Source organism: Pocillopora verrucosa, chromosome 3 (genome assembly GCF_036669915.1).
Source record: "Pocillopora verrucosa isolate sample1 chromosome 3, ASM3666991v2, whole genome shotgun sequence".
NCBI lineage: Eukaryota > Metazoa > Cnidaria > Anthozoa > Scleractinia > Pocilloporidae > Pocillopora > Pocillopora verrucosa.
Window position 1 is genome coordinate 30677640 of NC_089314.1, and position 12241 is coordinate 30689880.

Below are 12241 nucleotides of genomic sequence, written 5' to 3' on the forward strand. Positions count from 1 at the left end.
CCGCCCTTCGAGTAAAAAATAAGAGCTTTCTCTGATATCCTTTCCGATGCGTTGAATGGAAAGTCACATGAGTCACTGCAGCCGAGTTTTGCGTGCTGTCATCCCGAGCGATCTTCATGTTCCGGTGAATTCGGCTGTCGTTCATTCAAAATACACTCGCCTTGAACAGTTTGTTTTTTACCTTGTCATGTGAAAAAACTCGCGTGTTTATATGAGCCATAATTCGTATTAGAGACTTAAAAACTTCGGGCAAAAGTGTTAAATTCGACCTGCCGAACTATTTCAGTTTGTAAACTATCGCAAATTGTGAACTTTGGTGGTTTTTGAACTTTGATGGTTTGACACTTTTGACAGCTTTAGTCTTGTACAGCCAATCAGATTATTTGAACCATTCTAACAGGGATTCTGATTGGCTTATTGTAGCGTGCTTTATGAGAGTATAGAGCATGCTGACGACACTGTTGTTCGCTTTGGGATTAAAATCTGTTTTGAAAATTGAAAGTAATGCTCGGGAATTTAATGGATTCTTTATTATAAAACAAATAGAGAAGCCTTGACTGTGCTCTGTTCTGTTATAAAGCACTTAGGAAGCGGCCAGAGCACTCAAGAAATGGGGAGAAACACGAGACGTAGTCGAGTGTTTCTCCCTACACTTCTCTCGTGCTCTAGCCGCTTCCTGCGTGCTTTATAACAGAACAGAGCACAGTCAAGGTTTCTCTATTTGTTAAATATATAGATATATATATTTATATTTGATCAGTTTTTTATTTTTTATTAAGGAGACTAAAGCTCCCTGTCAGAGAAAAATATTACGGAAACTTAGAAATACCTTTGCTGTCTTCACATACACAAGCCAGGTGTCTTATTTGAGTCTGTGTCAATGCAGACGTGTAGATGTACACTTCATCCACAGCTCCAACAATGAATCTATCACCTTTGTGACTTCCTATTCCCGCTCTCTCGCCCCAGTCCTGCGCCAGATAACCCGCACCGTTAGCGCTGGCTGCCGGCTGTGTATTTACATATACCCGTGCAACTCCTGTTAATAATAAAGGAAAAAAATCAAGTGTCTCATAAGTATTGTGATATTTTAGAAAACTCACAGAGGTTCGTTACACAAAATTTATTCTCAGGTACGTCTACAGCGAACAACGTAATTCATTAAAAATTATCCCTTTTTGAGTTACTGAAACGTTAAGTATCTTGTGGTTCCATGTTTGCGATTAAACTTGATTTAAAATCAAGCATAAATAAAGCTAGAGGTACATTTCATGTCATTTTCATCGATCTATTTTCTCAATCTATGTCACTTGTCCCATGTTTACGCGCTTGCGCGTAATGTTCTTGAGTAAAGACAAAATAAAGATTTTAAAAATTGCCCTAGGTTTAATCAAAACTAACACTTACCTTCCTGTTTGTCATAGGTGCCAACGAGATGAGTCCATTGATTTGGAGGAACCACTACTTGTGCAGTATTTACATTAAACACATCTTTTCCATTTATATCACGAGCAAACCACCGCACTTTTCCGTCAACTACTTCAAAGTGGTAGTTTCCTTGTTTGGCTCCAGTTGCAATAGTGTCAAAAAGTGACTGCCTCCCTGCTGTTGAAGTCAACTTCACCCACATTGCAATCGTAACTGCAACACTGGGCTTTGGGAAGAACTTTCTTCCATTGAAGGACACGTTACCGTGAGAGAATAATCCCACCAGGCCACAACCTTGTGGCAGATTTGTTATGTCCACGTTATTTATTTTACCATTGTTTGCCTTACTGGAGGTGTCAAGAACATCTATCCCCGAATGTCGATCGAAAGGTAAATGAAGAGCTAGTAATGCAGCCACAGGCAGACCAACCTGAGGATTTGGCTTGGTTGGATGAGGTACCACGGGAGGTTTCACCGGCTGAGGTGCAGGGGAAGGCTTTGGAGGAGGTGGCTTGACAACTGGGGGTTTAGGAGAAGGTTGTAGGACTGGTGGCTTTGCCGGAGGGTGCACAGGTTTGGGGCCTGGAAGAGGTTGGTAACCCTTCGGTGGACATTTAGTCTTTGGATGAAAAGGACCTGAAAGAGAGGGGGGAAAAACCGTGATTGACTGTAAACCTATTTTAAACTCAGAAAAAAACTTCAAAAGACAAAGAAGACCACCTTGGGTAGCAATGGCAAGGTCAGATGGCAATTGTCTCAACTGCTTACCTATCAAATGCAATGACTGAGGAATGCACTGATGTTTGTTTAGTACTTTTTTGGAGACAAGATGATCTCTTAGCGTTGCAAGTGGATCCGCAACAGCCTTTTTGAAAGATATTACGAAGAAGAGATTGATGATGTAAGGTCCGTTTTTCATATAAGGATTCTTCGTTTTCCTAAAAAACGAGTGAAAACACAAGCAAACTTTAAACTGTTAGATATACTAAATTCAGAGAAATACGATTGTTGCCTTCCTGAACGTCTTGAAGGTCGCGAATAACATCTAAAACTCCCGCGTGATCATCAGAATAAACTCATACTTCTCTCTATTACTTACTTTCACGGATGGGTAGTCTTGTTGTTAAGTTGGTCATGATTATGAGGTACTGTTAAAATATTTCATACCTTACTGCAGTAAGTCGTGCAGATTTAAAGGCCGGGTGAACTCCTTTGTAAACTCCAACAATCTGAAAATGAGTCGGCATATAAGCAATGCACCATTTCTATTTAATAATCTCTCAGTTATGCATTTATTTTTTTATTTTCAGTTCATCCCCCTGTTTTGCCTCGCAAGTCAGTTCCATCCACAATCAATTCTGTTCGACCGTTACTATAGAATGGTAATTTAATGTTATCAACTGAGTTGATAACGTTAATTGGCCACCGTAAAGAGTTTTAGGGCTGGCGTTTCGAGCGTAATCCCCTCGAATCGTCAGAGGTCCGACGAAGGGCGAACGCTCGAAAAATCAGCCTTTAAACTCTTTACGGTGGCCAATTTACGTCATCAACTCAGTTGATAGAGATTAATTACCCTGTTATACTCTCCCACCGATGCAGCGCCACAGTTTCTTTAGAAATTTACCCCTTTATTCGTTATAATAGAACTCTGCGGGCAAACGAAGATAAAATGAACTGTATTTTGTTATCAACTGCAGCTACCAGAGAGAGCTAGGTGACTCTATTTTGCGTTTTCAAGATATTAATTACCTGCCCTGTCCAGGTATTCGTTACAGCAATTCTTACGAGCACACAAACATATCATGTGATAATCAACTTTGGCTGTCAAAGCACTAGAAACTAATCAGCTGACCTCACGCCCGGTCAACAACCCAAGATTATTCAATCCATCGTATCACTTACCCCTTGTGAGATCTCTTTGCTAAGTTGGCGTAGGTAAGCCATCGCGTTACTTTTATCTGTTAGTTGTTCATACCAAACTTGACCCAACAGCAAAGATCCACACACGTCTTTGGCAAAACCTAATAGGAGCAACACGAATCAAACTGGTGTATCAACTGAAAACAAATTCAAAGTTTCTTCATCTTCAGATATTATGATCTTCTAATTGGTCCATCGGAAAGATAGGAGATACACTGAACAATGGTGTCACTTAATATGTGGTTTTACCCGGGAACAACGTCATAGAGATGAGCAAAATTGTTACTTTAAAGAAAAATTAACATAAAAATCCGTAGGTGCTTACTTTGCTTTATTCAATTTCTTAATTAGATATACCTGTAGGGTAAGTAGGAGGTGGGGGCGTAGGTTTCGGTTTTTGTTGCGGTTTTGGTTGCGGCTGCGGCTGCGGCTGCGGTTGTGGTTGCGGTTGCGGTTGTGGTTGCGGTTGCGGTTGCGGTTGCGGTTGTGGTTGCGGTTGTGGTTGTGGCGGCGGGCATCCGTGCTGGTTGGGTCCCGCTGCTGCTGTTTGGTTGTCGGGACAACATCCATACAAAGTTACTTGACAGTATACATGATATACAGCTGGAGCTGGAGGCTGAGTGGCTGCCGTAGTGGGAGTAGACGATGCCGTAGAGGGTGGTGTTTGGGTTGTCTGAGGTGGTATGCTTGTACCATTCGCTGTAGGGAGTGACAAATCATAAAAGAGGCTATCAGTATGCATACCTTAGGAAGACAATGTGCCAGACGACATATCTACAGGCTTTTAAAAAAACCTAGATTACTTTCGGGAAATACTTTGCAGATTAGAGATAGAAAAGACAACTACGATCGCTCCCAACGAAACGTGGCCGTTTCCTTTGACTGTTAGGTTCGCGTAACAATAGCATTTGCTTGCCAGTTCCATATTATTCAGTTTTGAATTTTGTTTCTTTATTTTCTTTTTCAACGAACCTGGCTGTTGGCTCTTTATTTGTACACTTATATTATATCCAATAGAGATGCTAAATCAGCCCAAGTCGTTTAAAAAGCAAAAAACCAATAAAACAATGCAAGAAGGATAAACATAGCCAGTAGGTACCTCTGCAGTTTGGCGTTAACCCAGTGACCCTCGTTCCAGTAATCTCACTGCCAGTGTTTTGATTCACACACCAGCAGTCAGTCTTCCCACTGGCAGGATAGCTATAACACTGTACTTCTTTGAATAGACCCGATGGCTCGCATTCAGGGACAAATATATCTGCTGCTCCACTGTTTTTCGCATTTTGTTGATCCTTTTGGCATTGACTTAGCACCGGTGGTGATACAGGAGAGGCTAATGGTGTAAGGTGTTGGTCTTGCTGTGGTGGACAGCCCTCCATATCCGGTCCTTTGGCAAATGTTTCGTTATCATGGCAGCAGCCATAGGGACCTAGGTTACAGCTTGGTACGGTTGTGATGTTTGCATGAACTGTACCTGTAGGAAAGGGAAAGGAATACATTGGTGCTGGCTGAAGAATTACTCTAAGGGTTGCTTGACTCGTGACCATGATTATTTTAGATTCGTATATGATAAGCGTTCTGCATTCCCTAGGCTCAGTAATTTCGTGAGCCTCCTGTGTGAGCTCTGTCGTCCATGGAACAAAGGGACATCTAAAACATTTTTCATGAGCCTGAGGCAGAGAAAAATTGGCTCAGTTCCGCGCAAGGTTTTAGAAAAAGTTGTATGTAGGTCCAATAAAGGGAAGATTGTACTGTTGCTAAAGCCTTGCAAACAACTAATTAAACACTACAGACAAATAAGCAAAACACGAAAATAAAATATGCTATACACTGACCACATTCCAGGGTGGTGCCGTTTTCCGTTCTTGTTCCCTGAATTTCTTGACCTGATAAGTCTACACACCAACACTGTTTACCGTACACGTCGTGTTCGAAACACTGAAGTGGAACAAACTTTCCGTCCTCGTCACATACAGGTACAAAGATGTCCGTAATGAATGGCGAAAGAGATATTTCTCGTTCTTTCTGACACTGCGTTTTTGGTTTTTCTGCGGATGAATTTTAAGAGTAAAAGTAAGAAAAAAGAAAACAACGAGCAGAATGCCGAATAATCATCTATGTTTCATAAATACTAATGATGCCGGGCTTTAATAAGCCCGGCATCGAAAAGACGAAGATTGGCCAACCGGGTTCTAGGAAACTTTCTCTTAATTTCATGAAGAGCGGGTGTTAAGTTTCATCCTAAGGATGTACCTACGCATATTTATCTACCTTTTACCTGTGTCATTTTTAAACATCTGTATTTCAACCTCGTAAGTTTTCCCGCCTTGATCCGGTAGCTTTTCCGTTGTATTCATTTGTGTTTCCTCCTTAGTTGTCACTGGCTCGTCATGATGATTCTCTTTCTCCTTTTCATCCTTCTTCTCTTCTGCTGCGACAATCTTTGCACAGTCCGGTGTTTGTCCATCTGACATGCGGCTTCCTCTGATCTCCTGACCATCGCTGGTGACGCACCAACATTGTTTTGCAAACCCTTCGTGCTCAAAGCATTGCATATCGCCGTAACTGCCATCTTCTTTGCATTCAGGGACAAATGCATCGTCCATCGTTTTAGCCATTTGTCTTTCTAGTTGACACGATGACTCTGCAAAGTTCAAATCGGATAAGTATTCGGACAGATTATTGAAAGACTCTCATTGGAGAACAACGTGCCGATAATGCTCGACGGCTCTCGTGCTCTGGAACCACAGCCAAACAAAATGTAAAAGAAAACAGTTTTTTGTAGATATATGAGCTCGGGTAAGACCAGAGCCGTTGACAAAAAGCGAAGGCGTCCCACCTACAGGAAAGAGGTCAATCTCTACTAAATTGTACTTGGATCACCATCACTCCTGCGCACGGAGATCCCGAGAGCTCTAAGATATAACTAATCCTACGAAACCATTCTTTCCCGACGTCCCGTGCTTGTCAATTCGATTACAATCACATGCACAGTGCATGTTGATTTAATCCTATAAGGCCTGGAGCCTATAGATAAGTGCTACCTTTAGCTATCTCTAAAAGGAAGTTCTTCCCTAATTAAAGGTTACTTACTTGTTTCATTTTTCACCTCTGCAGGGGCTGGAGAAGGTGCTTGAGCAGGGGCTGGGTAAGAGGAGGGATAAGAATATGGTGCGTACGCCGGATAAGGATAAGGAGCGGGAGCAGGATATGGAGCATAAGCCGGTGCCGGATATGGTGATGGATAAGGCGCCGGGTAAGAGTAAGGTGCTGGATAAGGTGCTGGGCTCGGTGCATACGCTGGATACGGAGACTGCGCTGGAGAAGGTGTCTGAGCTGGCGCCAGCGCCTGCTCTGAGTATGTATATCCTGCTGACTGCTGATCTGAATATCGTGTGTCACTTGCCAACGGACTCGACGAATTATCTGTGCCATTGTAAGGAGATACATTATAGTCAGCTGTTGCGGCAGATGAGTTTGTCAGACTCAATGCATCCTGCTTCACAAAAGCATTCTCCTGTGTCGAATTATTAGCATCTGTGTAAGAAGACGCTGTATTTGGTGCCGCATATTCTGTTTGGTTTGAAGTTGAATTAGACGCGGAAACATCGTTGCTATTATACAAAGTTGCTGACGAATTATCTTGTTGCGCTGAGTAGTATGAATTGTAGGCAGGGCTGTTGGAGTTTGTATTGTTGTTAGCACTGTCCTGCGCTGCATTATAATTATTGTAATAGTAATTACTATCAGCGTTTGTTTTATAATAGTCCTCTTGACCATAAGCAGTTGCTAGTTGCTCTTGTCCATTTGATGTCCCGCTGGTGCCCGTAGTGTCGGAATTTGACCCGTAATGATAATCATTGCCGGGGTAATTGTAATAAGAGTTTGTGTCATATGAGGCTGATCTTTGAGTCCTCATGCTTGAATCTTTTTCCGGATGCGGGATGTAGGAATACTCAGATGGATTCACGTCTAAAGTGACTGTTCGATCCTCTACAAGTTCAAAATAAGATAGCTAAATATATTATAAGATATATATAAATATAAATAAATATATTATGAGATTCTTGTGATACATTAACCGGTCTAAAATTTAAATCTGAAAACTTTTCGCGACAAGTATTTGCTGAAATAACCCAGAAGAAAAATTGTTACCTTCCAGTCACTCCATTTAAATTAACGTCAGCCAAACCTCTTTTTTAAACTTAATATCAGTCGATTAACAAGATCTTATTATGAGAAAAAATACCTTAGCTGTTTACCTCTGCGCAGTCGATGACACAATCTAACTTTTACACAATAAGCTAAATTATACACGCGTTTTGATCAGCTCTTACTTTGTTTTATTAGAGGACAGACGCGCAAATGACGTGACCATAAATAACATAGATGCTGCACATTCTCCCACATTACCATCATACGTACTACGTTTTGACGTCATCTGTGACGTGTTACTGAACATACGAAAACTTGGAATCTATCTGTTGTAAATATTTCCGTCTTACCTGGCTTACGATTGTACTCTTTAACGTTGTCAAACAAAACTACTTCATCTCGTTTGACTTGTTTATGAGATGAACCCTGTCCCTCTCTTGAAACTGGGTTGTGCCCTAGAACATAAAGGAAAATTAACCGAATGGCGTTCTATGTTTCCTTGCTACTTGGCATCTTCATAATTTGCATGAAAGCGGGCTGCAAAGGGGATAATTAGTTTCCCAAACTTCGATTCTTCTGCGCCACCCGCTGCCGTTGTACCAAAGAAAACGCCTGATCATAGGTATACTTTTAACCTGATTGGTAATTATTACACTGATAAATAAAAAGAGAACAAGCCTCGCTTTCAGTGTGGTTTATGCCTACCTGTTTCGTAAACGGAATTAGCCCAGTGGCCACCGCAAAAGGAATCCCTCTTGCTGTTACATTTGCTAGAACAGAGGGCATCTGGAAGCTCTCCATACCTTCCATAACTGTTTCCACAAAAACAAAGATATGAAAATTGTAATCCAGCGTATTTAAATTGTAATTCTTTGCACTTTTCTATGCAAGTGTTGGCGTCTAGTTCTCGTGCGTGAACTCTTTGAGGGAGATCCCGCGGATCGCCATCTTTGTAACATCCTAGGTGGTGTAATTCTGAAAGAAGAGAAAGAAAAGCGTTTTCATCCATCAAATAATTTATTTAGCATTTGATTGGTTTAAAAGCGTCATAGGATTGGATGTATCTTTTGTAGAGCTGCAAGTAAGGGAGTAATCATTATTCATCGCCTGTGTTGAAGTAGTGGAGGATCTTCCTGGGCATCACATGGTTTTCAAGTTGAACAGAGGGAGATCAGTCGTCGCTAACAGAGTCTAAAGAAAGAGCTATGGAAAATCGACCGTTCTAATCAACCGTTCTCTGAAAAAGTTGGACTTGATCAACACTATAGCTTTCACTTGGCGTGTAAATATGCTTTATCGCCAGTGTCTTTTGACAGTACCTGTGCCTCGAGGCTTATAGTTTTCCTCAAGCGCTGCGGGCTCTCTCTGTCTCTAAGTGCGTTAAAATTTTCCACGCCAAACCGAGGTTATTGTTCATGTAATTATTGTTCATGATATTCTCATTGCACCACATACCTTTTGTTACAGCCCTCCACGGAAGCACTGTTAATAAAAACAGCACCAAGACCGGGCTCATTATCCTTCACTTGGTCCTCTTTCCTCCTTCAGTGGCAATTATTTTCTCTGTTGAGAGTAAATGGTCAGATCAGTTTTACCAGCCAAGCTAGGGTGCAATTTTGAAAAAAACGGAAAAATCTTCGGTGACATATTATTTAAGTTCAATTGCATAACTTTTGGCTGATGTTTAAGACTTTGAAATGGAATAACAAGGCGGCTGAGAGTGATTAATTAAATTAATTCTTTAATTGCAAATTTCAAAATGGAGTTTTAAGATTTTCTTGCTTTACCAAGAGGAGAAGCAGCCTCCCCTACTTTGTTTCGATCAAACACGCGTGGCTCCTTCTTGACTTTTAAAAAGGGTCTAAAATACAAATGAAATTTTAAAATGGAACTTCAAAATTTTTACAGATGGGAGAAGAGGGCTGAATTCCAGACGACGTTCCACATATCGAGACATCGCCACAAGGAGCACATTGATGTTTGAATGGTGTCAAATGAAGCGCTTCAAACAAGCCAGCGAAACGCAGTCGGCCGTGGAATTAACATATCTTAATGTCCAGTCCAACATGCTCTCCGAAAAAATACACCTCGTACAACTGCGACGACACTGTTTTAGTTAAGCTTGATTTCATTCAGCTTAATTTGAATAAAATTATTCACTACATTCTCGTAATTTCAGAATCAGAAGAATGAATTCCAATCCAACTGTGTTTTTCATCATGCAACACCTTCTAGATCAATCGATGAAGGTGGTGTAAAACACAGACAAAAAAATTTTCTAGCTCACAGATCAAGTAGCTTATGTCCTTGATTACTGCAATTAAGCTGTCGTTACACACGGGTGGCGATTGAAGCGTCAATCGCTTCTGCCCCAGTGGACTTAACTACGAGGCTGACAAGTCTTTTTACAAAACTTGCAGGTCTCTCCCTAGTTTGAATACCTTTGCAATAGAAATGATAACTGAGCTGGACTCTCCATTTTTGTAGCCACTGTTGCAAACATATTCTTCAGCTAATTTATCTAAGAGACTTTATAACAAAGACCTTGAGGCGGTTCGTTCCGTCGCATTTTTTGCAACACCACTGTCTACGATTCCTTGTGGTCAAATACAAATCACATACCAACCTTACAAAAATCTCCTCCCCAAGATGACAACCTCAGAATTAGAGTGTCAAAGCTTTTCCTATGACATTCTAGCAATTTTAACAGCTTAGCAGTATCAAGACTTCGATTTGTACACCGCCATACAATAACTGACTCCCAACTCTTTACGAATTAATGACATGCAAAAGAACACTAGCAAGTGGTTGTGCTATCCTGGTGCTACCTGTTTTAAAATAAAAGCCTTCCGTCTCTTCTAAGGATCGAAACAAAAAAAACTGATATTGATTTAAATGTCGCCTATGTCACTGGAGGTGTAAGAATAAAAGAAACGCATAATTTTGGGCAGTACAGTACTTTTCAAGTTCGTAAACGTCGCGAGAGACCTTCAAAGGACTAACATAGTAAATACTGCTACGTACGTGGTTCTGCTCTTAAATTGTCCTTAGTTGCTGATACCACTAAAAAGCTCGATTCCCCACTTGAGCGAAGTATTTTCCATATTCCAATAAACGTAATTCAATGAGCATAGTTTTGGGTTAGTAAGAATTCACCAATTGAAATAAAACTTATCACAAATTAGAAATGTCATAATTTTGAAACTCGTAACTTAAAATTTCAGCGAGTAATGAGCGTTAGAATCTTCTCAGCTTCAAATCCACGAGAAAAGAGAATGAAGCTGTATTTGAAAAAGGCGTATTTGAGATGATTCAAAAACGAAAATTTGTCTAAATTTATTTAGAAGTTGTTTAGTGGAGGAATCTCAGTACGATCTTATACAAAATGGCGGACCGTACTGCAGGTGGTTTGACAACCAGAAAAGCGGCTCAATCCAACTGATTTGAACTTAGCTGTTGTATTCGAATTCCAAATACTTTGATTTTTCGTTTACCGCAATGATCTATTTCAGCATTTGACAATCATACAAGTTTTATCCCAATGGGCTGAAAACCGTATTTCTTTTAGGGAACTGGTTATTTATAATTTTTCGTAATATTTTTAGTCAGGAAATTGTTGACAAACGTCAGCTTCATTTACAAGTTTAAAGTTTAGATCTTTGAGATCTCTCAGAAACACATATCATGATCAGTTTTGATTGTAGGTAGTTAAATTAAGTTATAAGATTTAAGACTGAACGCGGAGTTACAGACGTTTAAACATTTTTTCGAACTCCGATCAATTTTTGGATCTGACTTATCAAACTAGAGTACACATTCATAAACACTGGAATTTGCCTTACCTCTCAGTTCCTAGAGCACAAGTTTCGACCCAATAAAATCCAAATTTTTAGAACGCTTTTCTTGTTATTTTTGCTCGAATCACGTCATTTGAGAGCAGCTATATATTTCTCCAGATTGTTGGTGGAAGAGAACTTCACGTCCCTCAAAATTATTTTTCTCGTAACAAAAGAAATTCAATATTAATGATCTCTCGGAAGAACGAACTGGCCTTTTTTACGCAGGACTGTGATTAAACATTGATTTGCCTGACCAGGGAGGACTTAACGACCATGTGAAACTACCTGCTGACCAAATTTATAAAGAAGGAAACAAAAACAATTATGAGAGAACAAGTGATCTTTTCTATTCATTGCATGGCATATTATGTTTTTCAGTTGTATACCAAAGTCAGATTGACTGCAGTGATCTTTGTATGCACTCTTGTAACTCTCAGCCCTAACAGATTATATTAATATCATAAAAATGAAAAGGAGCTCCAAATATATTTGGTATTTTTTCAGGTTAATTTTCTTTACAATTTTCCGTTTCAGAAATATTACTCTAAACAAAGTGCTCAACCGTAAAATCTGACAATGGCGGAAAAACATCGACGTTGAATTTCAGAAATAAAATACCATTGCTCTCTTGTCTCCACCGAGATGACATTTTGTATTTAGTTGTCAAAATCCACTCAAATAGGCAAAAATAATCATATCTTACGCGGAAGACATATTTCACTAGATGTAACGGTTGAATAAATATGTTTGAAGGTTGATTTGAGGTTAACACTTTAATTGTTTCTCATGTCAGGAATACATAGGAGTTGGTTTCACTTAGGTTGTAAGGTACACCAACCGTTAAATCATACCCTAAAAAATAAACATTTGAAATGACAGTTTCTTTTTAAATCGTTAAC

At 40.0% G+C, this 12241-nt stretch overlaps 2 protein-coding genes across 2 annotated transcripts; both read right to left on the reverse strand.

The window, feature by feature from the left end:
* Positions 1-809: 809 nt before the first annotated feature.
* On the reverse strand, positions 810-5966 carry LOC131774625 (uncharacterized). Its single transcript, XM_066163649.1, has 9 exons — positions 5627-5966; positions 5184-5396; positions 4448-4822; positions 3706-4047; positions 3331-3449; positions 2596-2657; positions 2197-2366; positions 1408-2064; positions 810-1039 (listed from the first exon to the last, which is right to left on the reverse strand). Exons 1-9 carry the CDS (start codon positions 5964-5966, stop codon positions 810-812), a joined length of 2508 nt encoding a protein of 835 aa, XP_066019746.1.
* A 467-nt stretch (positions 5967-6433) lies between these two features.
* On the reverse strand, positions 6434-7155 carry LOC136279706 (LIM domain-binding protein 3-like). Its single transcript, XM_066163650.1, has 2 exons — positions 7146-7155; positions 6434-7062 (listed from the first exon to the last, which is right to left on the reverse strand). Exons 1-2 carry the CDS (start codon positions 7153-7155, stop codon positions 6434-6436), a joined length of 639 nt encoding a protein of 212 aa, XP_066019747.1.
* Between the last annotated feature and the right edge of the window lie 5086 nt (positions 7156-12241).

What these genes read in the sequence shown, in the direction of transcription:
- LOC131774625 (XM_066163649.1), bottom strand. Translation starts at nt 5,966, where the DNA reads ATGGCTAAAACGATGGACGATGCATTTGTCCCTGAATGCAAAGAAGAT. An exon ending in GTTAACGCCAAACTGCAGAG is followed by an intron (nt 4,048 to 4,447) that starts GTACCTACTGGC and finishes CACTCCCTACAG; the next exon opens with CGAATGGTACAAGCATACCA. An exon ending in CACCTATGACAAACAGGAAG is followed by an intron (nt 1,040 to 1,407) that starts GTAAGTGTTAGT and finishes TATTATTAACAG; the next exon opens with GAGTTGCACGGGTATATGTA.